This window comes from Crocodylus porosus, unplaced genomic scaffold (genome assembly GCF_001723895.1).
Source record: "Crocodylus porosus isolate Cpor-Errol unplaced genomic scaffold, CroPor_comp1, whole genome shotgun sequence".
In the NCBI taxonomy this organism is placed as follows: domain Eukaryota; kingdom Metazoa; phylum Chordata; order Crocodylia; family Crocodylidae; genus Crocodylus; species Crocodylus porosus.
The window spans coordinates 223,401,629-223,420,140 of NW_017728886.1; the positions used below are offsets into that span (position 1 = coordinate 223,401,629).

An 18,512-nucleotide genomic window follows, 5' to 3' on the forward strand; every position below is an offset into this window, starting at 1 on the left:
CTGGGGGTCTTTAAAAGGAGGCTAGATGTACACCTTGCTGGGGTCAAATGACCCCAGTACTCTTTCCTGCCATGGCAGGGGGTCAGACTCGATGACCTGCTCAGGTCCCTTCTGGCCCTACAAACTAGGAAACTACGATATCTCTACTAATTTTTGTTCTTAATCATGGGCCTACTTGTACCTTTCATTTGTTTTTCTCATCATTCAAAGTTATTGGCTCTCCTGGATGTGTACAAATTGGAACAAGATAAAGACCCCAGCATTTAGAGTGTTTGCCTTTTTGATCCATCAGAAAATTAGACTAACAATTATCTAATTATGGAGTTGTAATATTGTGTTAGTCTCTTTTTGTATGTGCTATCAGCTTCTTTCATTGATCTCTATAATGGCAATTAATAATAGCCAATCTTCCTGAATCTGCTGTGGAATGGTAGCATGTACTAGCATTAACAAATATAATGTATAGTACATAATGTATATTTTTGAGAGAGAGTAAAAAACATTGAAAAAGCTTTTCTTCTGGGAAAACAATGTAATATTATAATGCTGAAAAGATTTTAAGGAATGTAACTTCTCTATGAGCCAGTTCATTATTGCTTTTTGTGTTCTTTCCTCAGTGGCTATGTCTTTGATTATGATTACTACAGAGATGATTTCTACAATCGGTATGTGAGATTCTATTTTTATATTTCCTACTCAATTTTTATTGTTTAATTATAATGCTGTCACCTTTTGGTTAGAGTTTATTTTTTGTTGTTGTTTAGATTACTGATATTTAATTGTCTTTCTTATGCACTGAACATTAGACTCTTGGAATAGCATACATTAGGGGATGTGATTTACAGAAAACCTTGAATTCCACTCTATCATCACCCAACCTCTGCTTGTTAAGCAGTTCTTTTGGTACCCTCTCTCTATTTAACACCTTTTTGAGCTTTTCCTTTACTAGAAGATTAAAGGATACGAAAAGAAAAACCCATGGTTTTTTATTCCTGCAGAGTTCTTTCCCAGCATGATTTCATCGAATACATAGTAGGTGTGGAGTGTCCTGAGATAGAACAGTTTGATAAAGTGTTTGTTATGATGTTTATATGTATGAAAAGAAGTGGAATGTCTCCTGAAAAATGTAATCTTTAGGCATCTCCCTGGAAAGCTGAAGAGATTTGTTATCTGCCATCACATAACTATATGCATATGTTACTTTGATGCAGCTGCCACAGCAGTATAGATTCAGATAGTACATGCAGAACAGAGAAGATGGGTCATTTGTTATGATTCCTTGCAAAGAGGAACAGCTAAGTAGGGCAAGGAAGGTACTTATGCAGTCTTGGCGCCCTCTATGTTTTTTTCTTGATCTCCCCAAGGGTCTCCCCATCCCTAAGTATAAGTCAGAACAACATTAAGGGGCTACTCTTATTCATGGCCCTCTAAAACAGCTGCCTGGTAGACAATGATTCAGGATAGCCAGAGTTCAAGATTCTCTGGTCACTTTCTTTCCTTCTTACCTAGAAACAAGAATTTTCATTCATTATGTTTCCTTTGGAGTCATTTGAAACATCCAAAGGAGGTTAAAGTGTTTGGCCACAGGCTTGTGTGTCTTTCTGGAACTGATGTCAGATAAGTGTGCATTCATTCTTTCATATATGGATTGCCCCACCTTATATATGGATAGCCAATGTAGACAGCATATGGGTGCTGTATGGCATATATCACATTGGTAAAGGAATACGTGAATAAACCCCAGATGTTATCTCTGATTTTTGGTCCAGTCATGATGTAGTCTGTGTTAATGCAGGGGAATAGCTAGCATCTGGGTCTGTTGCAAAGATTGATGGTTGGTGAGAATAGGAGTTAGGAAGTCTGTTGGTGGAGAAAAGTTGTTTGAGGTTGGGGGGCTGCCTGTAAGTCAGGACAGGTTTGTTCTCCAAGGCTGCCTTAAGTTGATCATTGTCCAGGATGGATTCCTGATCAGACCCATGATCCACAGGTTGCCAACCTCTGGGGCTGGATGACATAATGATGTGCCCCGTGCTCCATTCTGCCATCCTCTCCCCTTAGGTAGTGCCACAGACTCATTCCTTCCTCACCCACCCATTGTTTAATTACTGTTTTTGACCTAGACTTGTGCTGTTACAGATAGGATGGTAGGAGAGTACTGCTGGAAGTGATACTATGAGGTTGTCTCATCCCACCCCCTGCTCAAGGCATGATCATCTCTGACTACACCATCCCAGCCAAGTATCTGTCCAACCTGCTCTTGAAAATTTCCAAGTATAGAGACGCAGGAGAGTGCTATAACAAAGAGAGAATGTAATCCTTGCCGTGGGCAGATATTGCTTCTAAAATATGTTAAAAGGGGTGGTAGAGTTACTGCTTGGGAGCAATCGCCGTCTGTTAAAAAGTAACTCTTATGTCTGCATGGCCCTGTAGTTACCAAACTTGAGAAGGCAGCCAGTCAATTTTATAGCCAGATCCCAGGGCCAGCCTCCATTTTCACAGGCTGAATGTGACAGGGCCTCCCCATGCCTCTAATTGGCTGGAGGGCTGTCGGAAGTCCCATCCCTCCCCACAGATTGCTAAATGCCTGAAACCTCAGCTTAATTACCCTGATTAAGTGGTATTAAGCCTGGATTAATGGCTTCCCTGGGCTTAATCAGGGTAATTAAGCCACAGTTTCAAGCCATCCGCAACTAGGGAGGCTGCAAGCAGCTGTGCTGCGGTACCAGGCCAGTTCTGGCAGGCAGCTGGAAGGCCGCAAGCGGCTACACCAGGGTCCATGAAGCCCCAGCCCAGCTCATTGCACAGGTACACCTGCTACAGGCAGTGAGCTGGACCAGGGCTCTGTGAACTCTGGTACAGCTGCTTGCAGCCTCCCAGATGCATGCCACAGCTGGGCTGGACTCCAGCGCATCTGCTTGCAGCCTCCCTGCCTTATGCTGTGAGCATTCCTGCCCCCATGCTCCAAGACTGCATGGCTTCCTGCCCTTTTCTCTGCTTGCAGGTAAGTTTGGGGGGGAGGGGGTTTCAGTGAGCCCACCATTTTTTACCAAGCCCACCCTTTTTTTCAGAGCCTGTCTGATTTCATGTTTTCCGCAAAAATCACACAAGTACGAATTCAGTAGGTTCCTACCTATAATAGTATAGTAGCACTAAATTAATAACTTTAACTCAGAATTAAACAGAGTTATAGTTACAGTGGCTTTGTTCCACTTCTGTGACCATGGGAGCATGTAGATACAACATTACATGATAATAGTTTATATCAGTAACACTGGATACTGGCAAAACTGTTATCTGTCCAACCCGCGCCAGGGACTTTACAGCAGAGGAAACTACAAACCCTCCTTAAGTTTAATAGCTGAGTGGTGGATATGCCCACTCAGCTACTTCCCTCACTTCCCCTTCCTATTTACAGAAAATGAATCACTGTGGAGCAGCTACAAGGGGATGTGAAGGAAGGGATTTGATAGCAATGAAGTGATGATCTCCTTCCATCCCAGGTGCTCAGGTTTTTATTCACTCAGTGCACAGATTTATATATGAATGTTCATTCTATGGCTTTCATCACCTTTTCTTACCTCTTGCTTCCTTATCCCCTGTCTTGTGTGCATGTGAGTAAATCTGGGTTCAGGAATTTAGTGGTGGAGCACTAGATCGCGGGGATGCAAGCAACATCCCCACGTTTTTGTTGACTCTATAGGCAGTTCTGTTAGTGTATAATTGTCACAACATAGATGGTTTGAATTAAGCTCAGACTAGGGGCACTTGTTACAGTTGTCCTGGGTGCTGTGGCAGTTCCAAGCATGTAATCTTTTGATAAAGTAAATACATGTAAAGTCTGTTGTGGATGGGACCCTCCTTTATGCTGTCTCTGTCTCCTCCGAAGGCTACAAAGATTTCTTAGTGAAAAGTCACTTACATTACTCCATCAATGGTGAAATCCATCATTTGGCAAGGTAACAGTGTTGCACTGTCTTCACCAAGGATGTTTTTCATGGCAATGTTTTGATTGAGGACAGTTAACTTCCTTTCCTATATATGCACTTAGAAGTTGGAAAACTAAAATCAACCTTTGCATATAATAAAGGAGCTGAAATGTCATCAAAGCAAAATGTGCTGCAATTAGTTATGTGCAATGAAATCACATGAACCTGAAGAGAGCAGGTTATGGATTTTCCAGACTGCAAATAACAGATCCCCATGAAGCATCCCTCATTTAAATTACACAAAAATCTGAGCTATGCACTAGGCTGTGACTGAAATCCAAATCTGGCAGTTAATGTGCAGAGGCCCTTGAAATCTAATTTGACTGTGATATGGAACAGTTGCGATTTACACGGGTCATTTTTTCTAAGACAACATGAAACTTTATTTGATAGAATTTCCGTGACAGAAAACCACATCTGACACCACTGTTCTCACTTTCCTAAGGTTATTTGATTACCATGGTCGTGTACCACCGCCTCCTCGTGCAGTGATACCATTGAAACGTCCTCGTGTGGCTGTCACGGCAACTCGCAGAGGGAAAGGAGTTTTTTCCATGAAAGGGGGATCACGATCTACATCTAGTGGGGCTTCCACTTCAGGATCCAAATGTGAGTGAGTTACCTGTAAAACAATGCCCTGGCTTTCATAAGGGGGAACTCCTTATAACTATTATAATGGTTGTTTCCATAGATAAGGATGCAAGCTGCTTCCATTGTAAACCCCTATTTTAGTTCCTGCCTGCCTTGACTTGGAAAACAGAGCTTGCTTCAAAAACTGGCACACTTAATTCTGAATGCCAGAGAACACTTCTTCAGAGTTTGAAGGAAATTAAATTAATTGCATTTACATTAAAGTTCATTTAAAAATTACCCTCAGTTGAAATGTTGATTCATTTCTATTGCCATCTTGCCCAAAAGAAGCTTGTTCAAACTTACCACATAATACCTCATGCTATATGTGAAGGAAATAGGTTGTAATTAAACATTACTAATTATTTTGTTGTAGAAAGCTAGAGTTCCATCTTTGTCCCACTGATTACTTTGGAAATGATGGGACCAATTCTGTTCTTTTTTATATCACTGGTATTTCTCACCAGACTTCAGTGGAAGCAGAAAAAGGATCAATGCATGTAAATCTATCTTACTGGGGACTCTGAAGAGAACACAGTAGGGTTGGGAGTTCAGTAAACGAAGTTTGTAAGCTGTGCTCAGAGTAGGTAGCAGTAGTAGACAACTGGTGAGCCTCTGGATCATGGTGTACACATAAAACATCTCATCAGATACCTGATGAATACGTTTGTATAGAGTCCTGCAACCATCACACTAAGACTTTTGATGCATATACCCAGGCAAGAGTATGGAGGAGTAGAAGCTGCCCAAAAGCTACCGTCCCCCTTAGAATCTAAAGGCCCAACCAGCTCCAGACATTCAGTGCCTCAATGGTTGTAGCTTCTGCCAGAGAGTAACAGATAAGAACTGCTGCTGACTGCCTAATGCCACCGTGAGGGCATATTTCTGTTGGGGTAATGTCCCTAAGCTGTTCTCCAAATAAAGTCTACCCACAAGTCAGTGGGGGCTAGGATTTTGAGGTGTGCTATAAAAGGCAGACTTGTCTCACTCCCTCCTTATCAACCCCTTTGCAGTATTCCTAGGAAAATTCCCTTTCCTAGCCAGGTCCCTCAGCACCCATCTGAGAGATGACATCCAGGAGATTGAATGGAAGAGAGATCTGGGTAGCATTTGACAAGCTAGTTCTCAAGGGGAAACACAAAGCATAAAAAATAAGACTAGAAAGTAAACCAGGAAAAGGATTATAAACAAGACCTCTCCACATATCACAACAGAGTAGTCCTACCCTTCTTGAATTGCCCCATTCCACCCTGACAGAAGTTGACAACATTTGCTGCTAGATGCTGGACCCATAGTCTTGGAGGAAATACAGGGAATCCTCAGTGAGCAGATGTGTTTCTAGTGGGGTCCACAGAGATTGCTTCTTGGTCTTATGCTGTTTAACATTTTCACCATTGACCCAGAATAAAATATAAAATGTCTACTGATGAAGTTTGCACATGAGATAGAACCTAGGGGAGTGACAAAAAATGAAGATGATTGATCACTGATACTGAGTAGGTCACTTGGTCAGATGGGTTCAAGCAAAAATATGACTTTAGTATGACCAAATATAAAGCCATACCTAGGACCAAAATATTTAAGCCATCGTTACAAGATGCAGGAACTCTGTTCTTGGAAGCAGTGTCTCTGTAAAGTTCCTAATCATCAGAGTAGGAAATCAACTGAAAGTATCTCCTGAAGTGACTGTGACTAATGCAATCCTTGACTGCAAATGCAGGAGAATCTTGAATAGGAACAGCAAAGTTATGTTAGCTCTGTATTTGGTACTGGTGCAACTGCTTCCAGAATAGTGTCTAGTTTTGTTGTCCACAAATCAATGAAGGCTGTTGAAAAGTTGGAGAGGATCCAGAAAAGAGAAGCAAACATGATTAAAGGATCAGAAAACATGTCTTATATATACTAAGGCCTCTAACCCATTACATTCAAGACACAATTAACCCAGCCACATATTCAAGTCAATTTAAGGCATAATAATAAAATGAACAAGCTCCAAAGTTATTCCACATATAATGTGCAACAACTTTTTATGGCTTGTTTGTATCAAGCCTTAAATTGAACATGTGGCCAGTTGGGGTTGTTCTACTCAGCTGAGTGTCAGGATCCAGCATGGGGCAGCCCCAGGGTCCAGGACACAGCTGTCCCCTACACAGTCAGGCTGCAAACAGAACCAGTGCTTGGACCCCAGACCCCTATTCAACTCCTGGAGGCAGATCCCCATGTGAAATGAGCCCAACATCAGGAAGTGTCTCCCCAGTCTTGGACTCACTGTACCCCAGACCTTTAAAAAATGTATATATCTCAGCTGTACACATGGTTTTCAGACATCTCTGGCACCTGCGCACCTCAAAATTGAGCGTGCAATCCAGCTGCACATACAGTTTTTAAAATGTTCCACCAAGATCAGGGACAGACTCCCCAAACCTGGGTACCCTGTACTCAGGGATGAGTATAAAGATGTTTAGTGCTCATCTCTACTCATCCCCTAGCACAGAGACTCTGGGATTGGGCTGTTGAAGCCCAGTCCTGGGGTCCCCATACACTGGGACCTGTAAAACCACATGAGGGCAGCACATGGTCATTTTTATAAATCCCAGCACATGAGGACCCTGGGATCAGGCTGCAGCAGCCTGATCCCTGGAGTCCCTGTGCCCAGAGTTCAGTAAAAACCATGCGTCTGCCCCAGCTGGGGTTTTGACCATCAGGTTGTTTTTGGCTGCAACCAGGGATTAGACTAGAATCAGTTCCAGATCCCAGTTCAGTCCCCAGCCCCAGCTAACAGTCAGAAGATTGTGGGCACCTAGGTTTCAACTTGTTGGTGCAAGGGAAGCCTGGGTTCATGATCTGAGCAAGTAAAATGCAATTGGGAACTAATCCACAATCTCAAAATCATGTAACCTGCCTTGCATGTGCGTGGCATGACAAGAGGTAAGTTTGCTGGGATCAGATTAGATACCATCAGGCCTTAATATGAATGTCTGTTGGGGGCCTAAAAGTTCACTGTTTTGCTTATCAAAAAAAGAAGGTGAAGCTGCTCGTTCATAAACTGTAAATGACTACTTGATGAACAAAACCTTGATGGTAGTCTCTTCACTCTAGCAGACAAAGACATAACATGAGCCAGTTGCTGGAAGCTGATACTAGATGAATTCATACTAGATACAAGTTACAAATCTTTAAGTGATGGTAATTAATCATTGAAATTTTTACCCAAGATTGTGGACATTCCATCACAAATAGTTTTTAAGAAAAGGTTGAATATGTTTTAGTAGTAGTAGAAGTAATAGTTAGATTTAGAAAGATATTTTCTAGTTCTAAAAGAATTAAGTCAGAGAATTCCAACAGCCTGTGTTGTCACAAAAGTCCTTTCTGCCCTTATTATCAATTAATAACCATCTTACTTTGTGGTGTCCTTTTGTGTAAAAGCATAAACAGTCTATGGCAGGGTACACGCAGTCTCCCCCAGCACATATATGGACAGGACCATTGAACACAGGAGAATACGAGTCATATGAATAGCAAAACATATATTCAGCAGACTTTAGACCTTGTTTGGTAAAATCAGAGGGCACCAAACCACAGACTTTTGATGCAGATAGTGGAATCATTGAATTGGCTATGTGAGGACACTGTGAGGTGGTGGATGGAGAGAACAGAGACTTCACAAATTTAACCTCCATACTGTCCATCCTTGATTGCTCAAATGCATACGACTCAGCAGTGTTGCTCACTGTGAAACTGCTGTTCAGTTGATGCTTCTTAGGACTCTCATCCCCGCTGCCATTGTAATGTCCAGAATTATTCTTATGAGCAGATTTCTATAGAGAATCTCACCTCCAGTGCCTAATATATTAGTCATGATGGGTTTTTTTGACATTTAATGCAAGTCTGAAACTCTCCCTTTTTCCGCTGTGCTCCCTTAAGGAAGCCTACAAACAGGGTTGAATGATTTCCTCATTTAAATATTTCCCCTTTAAATATTTCCCCTTTGTGGTACCACTCTATTTTTATTTCGGCTGTGCCTTTTTCAATATATCAAGACTCCTAATATCAATTTAGAATGACAGCACATGCCTCAAGATGTTCTATTTCACTTCAGCAGTGTTTAGAATCTATTTTAACCTGTCTTTTCCAGCCTCTGAAGCTGAGGTTTTTCCCATAGCAAATCAAAGATCTAGAGTGCTGCAGATTCACCCAGCACATCTTCCTTAGTGCCTTTTGCTATTTCTTTTGTATTATTCATTATGAAAAGTTAGTAGGGTAGGGGCATGCAATTCATTACCTGTTTGTATACCTCGTCTGATAGAAATGAGCTTCTTGAGATTTGCCTTGAGAGGATAAATTTCTTCAGTGCAGTTTTTGTTTGTCATATTGATTTTTGACAATGTCAGTTAGAACAGGGTTACCTAGAAACATGGTGTTGTGATTACATTTTAGAGAAATGAGAAGCTTAGCAGGTTCCCATAGATTGAGAAATTTCCTTGCACATAAATATGGATTCTCATTGTAATGCATGTGGCACAGTCTTCGCCATTAAGATCATAATTTCTGCTGCTTAGAAGATTTAGTAGCACAGAATTTGCTGTATGCTTCATTCTGAGTATCAGAACATTTGCTCTGTGGCAAATGTCAATATTTTAATAGCTGTCAGTGTAGACTGAGTCACCCAGTGTTGTGCAGTTCTGGACCAGGAGCTGAAGGGTCATGCCATACATATGAAGTGAAGTAGATTGAAGAACCCTCATATTTTTAATAGAGAAATGGAAAAAATGGATAACTAAATATGTATTCTCCTTGATGGAAGTGTCCTTCAGCAGGCTGTATTAGAACATGACCTAAAATCAACACAAGGGCTCCAGCTGACAATGAGTTTTGGATCTAGCCCTTAAGGCTGAAGTGAGCAGCAAGATGTATCATAAAAAGCCCTGAACCACATTTTTTCAACCCCTGCTCTAGATTTTTAAAACTCTATGTACTTCAGTTTCATCCAGACTGCATTTGCTAGAACGCTTTAACATCCTTCAGTGAATTACAGAAAAATATTCATTCAGCATCCAGCCCGCCTGAAAATGAATCAGGTGAAATCAAAAGTTTTAAAAAGGAATTGGGCACATTGCATATAGACTTTCATGCTTGATTTCCCTTTAGAATTACTTCCTTTTTTCAGGTCCAACCAGCCCATCATAAAGGAAGAAACATGATTTTGTTGACTTGGACAGGAATGTAATCAGCTTATTATAAGAAGTTTATCAGAAAAATAGCCAAGCAGTCCCCTAGGGACTGTAAGTTTGAGAGTAGAGAATGTGTGTGTTCTGTTGCTACTTATCCCATTTTGCAGGGGAAAAAGAAGTTATATTGACTTGTGGAATAAAACAGTTCATTGTTTTGATGCCTCTTTTCCTACACATTTAATACACAGGCATTGAATTAATATATCATTATTTCTAATTATATTGTATTATTATTGTTGTTGTTGTTGTTTAAATAGCAGATCTCTCTAATAGGAAGTAAAATCACATTTTGTCTTTTAGCTTTGACTTTTTTTTTGAAAATCAAATTCAAGGCCAAATCAGGGCTAAAGTTCAGTTTCAGAATTAATAATGTTAAGATCACATGAACTGTTCCTGAAAGATATCATTGTATTTTGACTGAAACAGGTTGCCATATAAACATTTCAAAATCTTTGGCAGAAATCTCACAAAAACAGCTGTCCTTGCAAGATCCCAGTCACAGACCAAGTGAATCTGGAAAATAGCTCCAAACCATAACAGGAAGGTTAGATTTAAAGCCAGGATTCCAAAGAACTCCCTTTGAATTATAAAGTCAGGTTTTGGGCTGCTTTGAAATATCAGTGAACCACATAAAGAAACATGTGATTTGTGCCATACAGCAGTGACATTATATGCAGATGATAATACCAATAAATACAAATTCCAGAACTTACCACAAAGCACTACCTTTCGCAGGAGTAAGAATATCTGCAAAAGTAAGGCTTTTTATCTGCTTTATGATGCAGTGAAATCTTGCTTCAGCAAAACTTAGAAGTATGTCCTCCCAGCTTGCTTTTTTAATACATAATAAGATAGCTCTGTTTCTGATGGTAGTTGACTTACATTCAGGTGACCAAATTCAGGGAGTGGGTGTATGGGTTTTTGATGGGGTTTTTTATTATAATTATTATTTTGCTTTTGTTTTTCCCCCTTTTTAAATCTAAAAACTAGAAAAATCACCCTTCCTGGAAAAACTAGGAAAATGAACTGAGCATGTAAGTGGTGGGTTTCCATGTTAACAGTATGAAGCAGTAGATGGAGATTGCCATTTAGCATCAATAGAACATTTTTTTTGGCAGAAAAATAGAAACAGAAGCCCTTTAAGTATTTTTATAAAACTGCAAACAGGAAGGAAGCATAAATCAAATGCCACTCCATTTTGTGTATGGATGGATAGGAGGTATTTAAAAGAAGGTAATTTATACTGAGCTGTGCTTTTAAATGAATGAATTCACTTTGATTACTATAGCTTATTTTTAATTTCATCAGCTAACATGTTTTTTAACTGAAGGCTAAAGCGCCCCCAATAAGATAAAATGTTGGGTATTAAACTGGAAGTATTTAGATTAAAAAATACATGACATTTTATCCAAAGAAATCTGAATCATACATTGCAAGGGAATCAGTTGCAGCAGAAAATGTGTTCCAAGTATTGCTGCAATTCTGTAATAGCATTCCCATTTCTGAAAATGTCATTTACATACAACTTAATTCTCTGATCTGAGCTGAGTGCAGCTTGCCATTTCTAGCTTCATGTTTTTATATGTAAAAATAAGCACCAGAAAGCACTTTTCCTTCTTGCAGAATTGTTTAAATAATGTTTGCATAAGGAACATATGACTACAATTGACCTCCAGGGTCATCAAGTACCTTTCATAAACTGATCAAGCTCCATCTTAAAACTAGCTGGGCTTTTTGCCTCCCTTGCTCCTACTGGAAGTAGTTGGGAACTGGAAGTTTATTTCTCTAATGGTTAGAACCATTCTTCTGCTCTCCAACCTCAGTTTATTTGTGGATGATGTATTCCAGTTTATTCTTGTGCCAACATTGTTCTCTCTTTAGTTTGTTATTTTCCCCTTCTTGCTACTTTCCATCCTGCTAATCCCTCTAGTAGCCCTTCTCTGCACCAGTTTGAATTCATCTTGTTGCAACTGTATGATTAGAATTGTTCACAGTATATGAGAAAAGTTCTCCACAATGGTTGCATAAGGATATTAATGCTGCCCAATTTCTAATGAAAATACATGCCCGACACATTGTAGAATTGATTTTGCCTTTTTCATGGCTTCATTGCATTGGTTAAGTCATAGACATTCTGCAATTTCCTGATATACCTAAATCTTTCTCCTCTTCTATCATATCCAAGTGATGTAACTCCCATTCTATAGCAGAATTTTTTATTAGTCCCTAAGTACATCACTTTCCATTTTGTACTTTTTAATTCCATTCCATTTCTATTACTTCCATTCTTAAGGTCAATTCTTTCTATTTGATACTCTGATCTTCCTCCGTCTTGACTATATTTCTATATTGAGTTGGGGTTAGCAACACAAAGAACAGGTTGGCAATTGATGTAACACACCAGTTTGAATCACAGAACTTTGATGCATTGTCTTCCTCTACCTCTGAACACTGGGCCTGTTTTTCTCTTGTATCAGATTTCTAATAGTGTTTTTCAAATGGTTTCTATTTTCTCAGATATTCGGCAATGTAATGCAGCTGGTATTAGAATTTGATCCCTAAAGTGAGATTTTCAGAGACTGGTACAAACCCCTGCAAATCAGTCATATATGTCAATCAAATACCTGCCCCCACGCAGGTGGCTGTGTGGCAAATTTTGTCAGGTACAGAAACATTTAAAACTTTATCCCACGTCTTTCTTTATTCTGCCCTTTATATAACATTAATGTGAAATTAATGTTAGCACAATGGAATCATCTGCACGCAGTAAGGAACGGCTACAGAGGCTGCTGCAGCAGCAGCTGTTGATTGCTTTTGTTGTTTCCCTGAAACTTGGTTCTGTGATTCCTTTCCCTTTATGAGGGAATTCCAGGCATGCATAGTTCCTGGTTGAGATAATATTAAGATTCATGTTAGCAGTTAAGTTCTGTTCAATTACTCAACAAAAAAGACTGAGAAAATGGGTTTGGCAGAAAAGAATGCCGCTGGGATGAGAGGCTGGAATTCCTCTCACTCTGGGACATGAGTACAAATGGAGGTCCTTCCATGAGAACTTCTTCATTAGCAGGGTTTTTACTAATGGACCCATCTAGTTGTCCTGGGTCAACTTCCAACCTGCTCTCCCTCTCAAGCCCATTCCAGTAAGATGATGTACAAGGAGTCCCTATGAAACTAAGTTCCCTGTCAGATTGATTAGTGGCATTAAAAAAAAGTGATTTCTTCCCCTGTAACACACAGCATGAATGCATTCTGTCTGCCTTTTCTGTGGGAAGTAATATCACTATGAAATAAATGTCATTTTTGTGGTGCCTGTTCTGACTTTGACATTCTCAGGCTTGGCTGTCCTGCTATTTCCCAGCCAGAGAGCACTTGATATGCTGCTGCTTGGCCACATTAGTCCTATGCCTAGCAAACTTCTAAGCTAACTGCTCTAGAGACATAGTACTGTCTTTTGGGAATATTCATACCCCATTCACTTTGGGATCTGTGGGACTTCTGTGTTCATCAACAGAAATGTGACTATGTTCCCTCAAGCAATGCAAAAATCACCCTAAATATATTTATGCAAGTTTTAATGACTTTGACAATTTGTTACAAAATGTAAACATTGGACAGAGGCCTGTTATTTCTTGGAGAACAAACTTAAGGCCCAGCTCTGTGAATATAACTAATAGGTACTATGCAATAATAGGCAGGACTGGGATTTGGGTGCCTCCTCAGTTTTTATCTGGCTAAGTAACAAGGCTGAACATGCTTAGAATAATGTGAGATAACAGAGGTTTAAGATCTCATAAGAACAATATGATATTTGGTACTCCGGTTATTCAGTATATTGATTGGAGAAAGCTGAGAAGGCTCCAGGGTTGGGATTAATAGGCACACGCAGTACAGGAGCCCTGTTACTTCCCCAGGATCCAGTCATGAAGAGGAAACTTTACACATAAGGGGAAATCATGCATGGGGGAGATACTTTGCAATCTGTCCTATACTCCTTCAATCCAGTAAGGGCTTGTCACTGATATAAGATGCATGCATGAGGAAGGAGTAGAATAAGAGGGATGCACATCACCCTGCCATGCAGATAAGGGTAGAAGGGCACGGTGACTCTATTACTGCGCCATACCCTCATTGCCTGCAGAAGCTATAATCACACAGTTCCTTAAGAGCTATGTTGCAGAGGTCAAGAGGAGGCACAAAGATCCAGGTACTGAAATTAAAAAATGAAACTACTGCAAAGATCCCTTGAAATTTCCTCCTGCAAGAGGGGACAGTTGAGTATGTAGTTTGCAGCTTCTTCTGAGTCTCAAAATCGGCTAGACATGGTAATCTGTGCTCTCTCCACTGCTTCCTTCTTCTGATGAAACCAAAATACCATAAATTGTCCAGTCGAGTAGGGAGGAGAGAGTGTGAGGAGACACACATTAAAAACAAAATGCTACAAAATTTTGAAACTGCATTCTACATCTTAATTTACTGGAAGCGGCTCACCTTCCCAAGGTGTGATCATAAAAAAGCTGCAAAAAAGATACATGAAATTACTGTGAATTGAAAGCTTTAAAAAGCAATAATACTTAACATCTTCTGTTACAATGAAGTTGTTGTCTTGGCTATAATGTTATGTTCCAGGCCATCCCTGCCTTTGTTACCATTCACTCTTGCTGAAAAATACCTAGCGCAGCTAACGGGTTTTTATTATTATTATTATTACAAAATAGCACTGCAAAGGAGCATTACACACTGTATATTGCCTGTCATGTTTGAATCATTCCCAGTATTTGAGTCTGCCTCACATTACAGCCTTATTGTCACTAAAAGTTACTTGCACTTGCTAGGATTGAATTTGCTTTGACCTTAAATGTTTTGTCTGAAACATGTATTGCTGAGCAATGCCCCTCGTATAACCTGCTGTTACCAAGATTTAGTATGAAACACACTGTCAGTATTCAGCATTTGTACCGGACAGCACTGATTGTAAGTGCTCATTCCCCAAAATACTCCTTGAAATCAGAGCCTGGTGATTATTAACACGTATACTTGGAACTACAGTTACCAAAGAAAGAGAGAGAAAATGCTCACAGACATTTTGAGGTGAAAATGTAGTTTCTTTCATGCTTTGTACCTTTCTGTTCTTTCTTCCCAGTGAAATCAGATGAGTTGCAAACAATCAAGAAGGAATTAACCCAAATCAAAACAAAAATTGACTCCTTGTTAGGGAGACTGGAGAAGATTGAAAAGCAGCAGAAAGCTGAAGCAGGTAGGTGAAAATGATTTGTAGTCATGGACAGCTCATTAAGAGGTGAATTAAACTAGGGCATAGTTATCAGTCAAGCTGACAGATAAGAGAGGGAAAGGAAGCTTTGCAGATGTTTTTCCACTAAATGTAAGGCTAGAAATAAGCTAACTTAAGCCTCAGTTTGGACTGAAGGGATCAGATTTGAATATCCTTCATGGTGCATCCAACAAAATATTTCAGGAATATTAATTCTACATTAAAATGGTAAAAATGAAAAGCTTTTCCTATTTCACTTTCAGGAGCCAAAAATACAGAGTATCATTTTTAGAGTAACAAAAATATGCCTGAGGATACAAAATGAATATTCATTTCCATCATCAAGAGAATCAATAGACTTATGCAACACCAGTCCTGAGCATAGATGCATTGCACCTATGTAAAAGCTGGATATGCAAAGTTCACTTTGTCCTGATTCTGCGCTGAGATGAAACTGAGAAATTTCATTGTTCTTTTCTTTTTATTTAAATGAGAGAGACCCATCCCAGTCCAGAATAGGTGTTACCTCAAAAGTTATTGTACTCTCCTGGGATGTAGGAAATGAAAGAACATATCCCTTCACTGACAAATTGTTATATCAAGTTGAACAGCTGCAACAGGAAAGATTGGAAAAAGACCTGCTATCCATTATGGCTGGGGGCAGGCATTATACATAAACTGGTTTAAGTGATCAGAAACTGGTTTAAACATGTAACAGAACAGATGTTCAGTGCACATAAACCATTTTGAGAATGGCTGAAACCAGTTTGAGATGAACCCGATTGAATGTAGTATCAGACTTAACTGATTTGGCTGAAACCAGTTTATGCAATATCTGTCCCAGAACCCTTGCTGGTTTAAGATAAACCAGGAACCCCCAGCATCCCAGCATGCTCTCTGGGCTGGGCGGGGCTCTCTGCTCCACAGGAGGACTGGCCTCCTCCCCTCTGCTCCCTGGCTGCAGCTCCCCGCCCTCCCTTCACCACTCCCTGCTTGCATGAATCCCCCCCTCCCCTCTGTCTTGCTGAGGAGGTGTCCATGTATTAGCTAGCAGACCACAGGCTGGCTACAGTCCATGATAAGTCAACAGGTAGAATCAATAAGTAGCTGGTAATGTCCCTTTGTTCTTTTCTTAACTGGGTGATAAACACTATTATCAATTCCCTGCTGGGCTAATCAGATCTTCTGCTGGAGCCTGGCCATGCCCCGCTCTGCTCCATGCTGTGGAAGGAAGGGAGGGCTGCTCTAGTGCCCCCTGGCTTCTAGCCTGAGCCACTTCAGGCATGTGCCTGCACTTCTGGGGTGTCTGTCTCATTACAAAACTGATTTAGCCTAGTCAAGTTAGACTAATCTGCAAATATTGAATCAATTGAGGCTCAGGCTTTTTGAATGTCTGTCCCTAGCCTATAAGTAGGGACTTACAAATTCATGGCAGGAGTAAAGTGCGCAACAGTTCCTTTAATCTCGCATGTTCTGCTGTGCACGCCTCATCCCTTGCCTCCTGCCCTCTCTCCACTGTTGATTAGCACAGGACCCTGCCACTCCCTCCCAATCAGTAGGGAAGCTAAAACTGCAGTTTTAAACATGGCACCTTTTTGCCTCCCTGCCAGTCAGCAGTAAACAGCTGGGTTATCCGGGGCTTTTCAAAGAATCAGTGGCAGGAGGCAAAAACGGTGCCATATTTAAGACTGCAGTTTTCACCTCCTCACTGATCAGGAGTGAACCACAAGCATAACCTGTCCACCAATCAGTTGGGGTGGGAGGGCGTTGGGGAACCTGCAAGATTAAAGGAGCCACAGCACACCCCACTTCCACAATGAGTTTGATAGTTCCCTAATTATAAGAGCCAAGAGTTAAGGCACTCATTTGAGATGTGGAGGAACCTATATCAAATTCATGGTCCTGAATTGGGCTAAGCAGAGATATAAACTGTAACATCATATGTCAGTCCATAGCTGCTAGCATTCTGCTGAAGTGAGAGTAGGAGAAGGACAGCAGTTTCTCTCTCCTCAGACCAGAAGTGTTATCCTGGATCTAAGAAAGCTGTCCTTCTGACAGTGTTACACAAACTTATCTTCCTGGCAAAAAGAGTTTTTTACAAATTCGCATTTTTCAGTGAGAACCAGTTTATTGGAAAATACCTGGACAGCACTATTTACAATTAATTGAACACAATGACAGCAACAAAAACCAGTCATTGGAATATGAGTTCTTCAGTTGGGTGTGAATCTATCACCTGGCCCATAAAAAGTTAAGTTATTTTTCTAGTTTATGACAAAGGGCAATTATTAAGTTTCGTGTACCTTTGGAGTAGAAATATATACAACATGTACCCAGTATGTTTTATGTTTAAATTTTAAACAGATTAGATAAAAATTAATATGTTCAATGTAGATGTAATTGTAAAGCACCTAACCATCTACCAAAATGATTTAGACTGGCATAGTTCCACTTCAGGGAGCTTTTACATAAAACCTATTCTTATGCTAAATAAGCTGCCTGGCATTGTACTTTGATATCCAATTCACACTTAGGCTGCAAGGATTATAGGAAACTTATTTAAATATAAATCAGGTCTAAGAGAATATGTTCATTTCTGTTGAATTATACTTTATATCATCTGAAGCCCTGCAGTGAATACCTTCTACAGACATCAGCACTTATCCCCAAAATGTTACAGTGTTTTAAAGCAAACACTTTGAGATATCCCACTCCCTTGCTCTCCCTCCTCACTTGAGGAGGTCTGAAGGGAAAAGGATTCTTGGAGTCTCCAATAGATCTAAGCATTAAGCATATTATTCAGCCTTACAGGGGCTCCCCAGGGCATAAAGATTTTTGGAGCAGGGCTGCTGGATCTTCAGTCTTCCATGTCCCCAAGCCTAAAAACACAGTAGACAGTAAGGAAAATCTACTGAGGCTCTATCAGCTGCAGAAGGATTCTTTTCATAGTTTCATAGTTGGTAGGGTCAGAAGGGACCTGAGCAGATGATCAAGTCTGACCCCCTGCCATGGCAGGAAAGAATACTTGGGTCAAACGAACTCAGCGAGGGGATCATCCAACCTTCTCTTAAAGACCCCCAGGGTAGGAGCCAGCACCACTTCTCTTGGAAGTTGGTTCCAGATCCTCCTGATATCTAGCCTAAATCTACCCTCTGTCAGCTTGTGAGTGTTATTTCTCATCGCTCTTGGTAGCTCTCGGAGGAACAGGGACTCCCCCAATGCCTGCTGGTCCCTCTGACCAGTTTGTAAATGGCCACTAGATCCCCCCTCAGCCTTCTCTTGTGGAGGCTGAACAGGTTCAGGTCCCTTAACCTCTCCTTGTAGGACCTGCCCTGTTGACTCCTGATCATGCAGGTGGCCCTCCTCTGGACCCTCTCAATGTTGTCCACATCCCTC

At 40.6% G+C, this 18,512-nt stretch overlaps 1 protein-coding gene across 5 annotated transcripts in view; it reads left to right on the forward strand.

The window, feature by feature from the left end:
- The window catches only part of RALYL (RALY RNA binding protein-like), a 678,566-nt gene that overhangs the window by 629,730 nt on the left and 30,324 nt on the right, over positions 1-18,512 (forward strand). For all 5 annotated transcript variants that reach the window (XM_019549824.1, XM_019549846.1, XM_019549832.1 and 2 more), the window contains 3 exons: positions 618-665; positions 4,432-4,595; positions 14,988-15,101. In XM_019549824.1, coding sequence (XP_019405369.1) covers positions 618-665; positions 4,432-4,595; positions 14,988-15,101 — 326 coding nt within the window. The remainder of the gene's footprint in view (positions 1-617; positions 666-4,431; positions 4,596-14,987; positions 15,102-18,512) is intronic.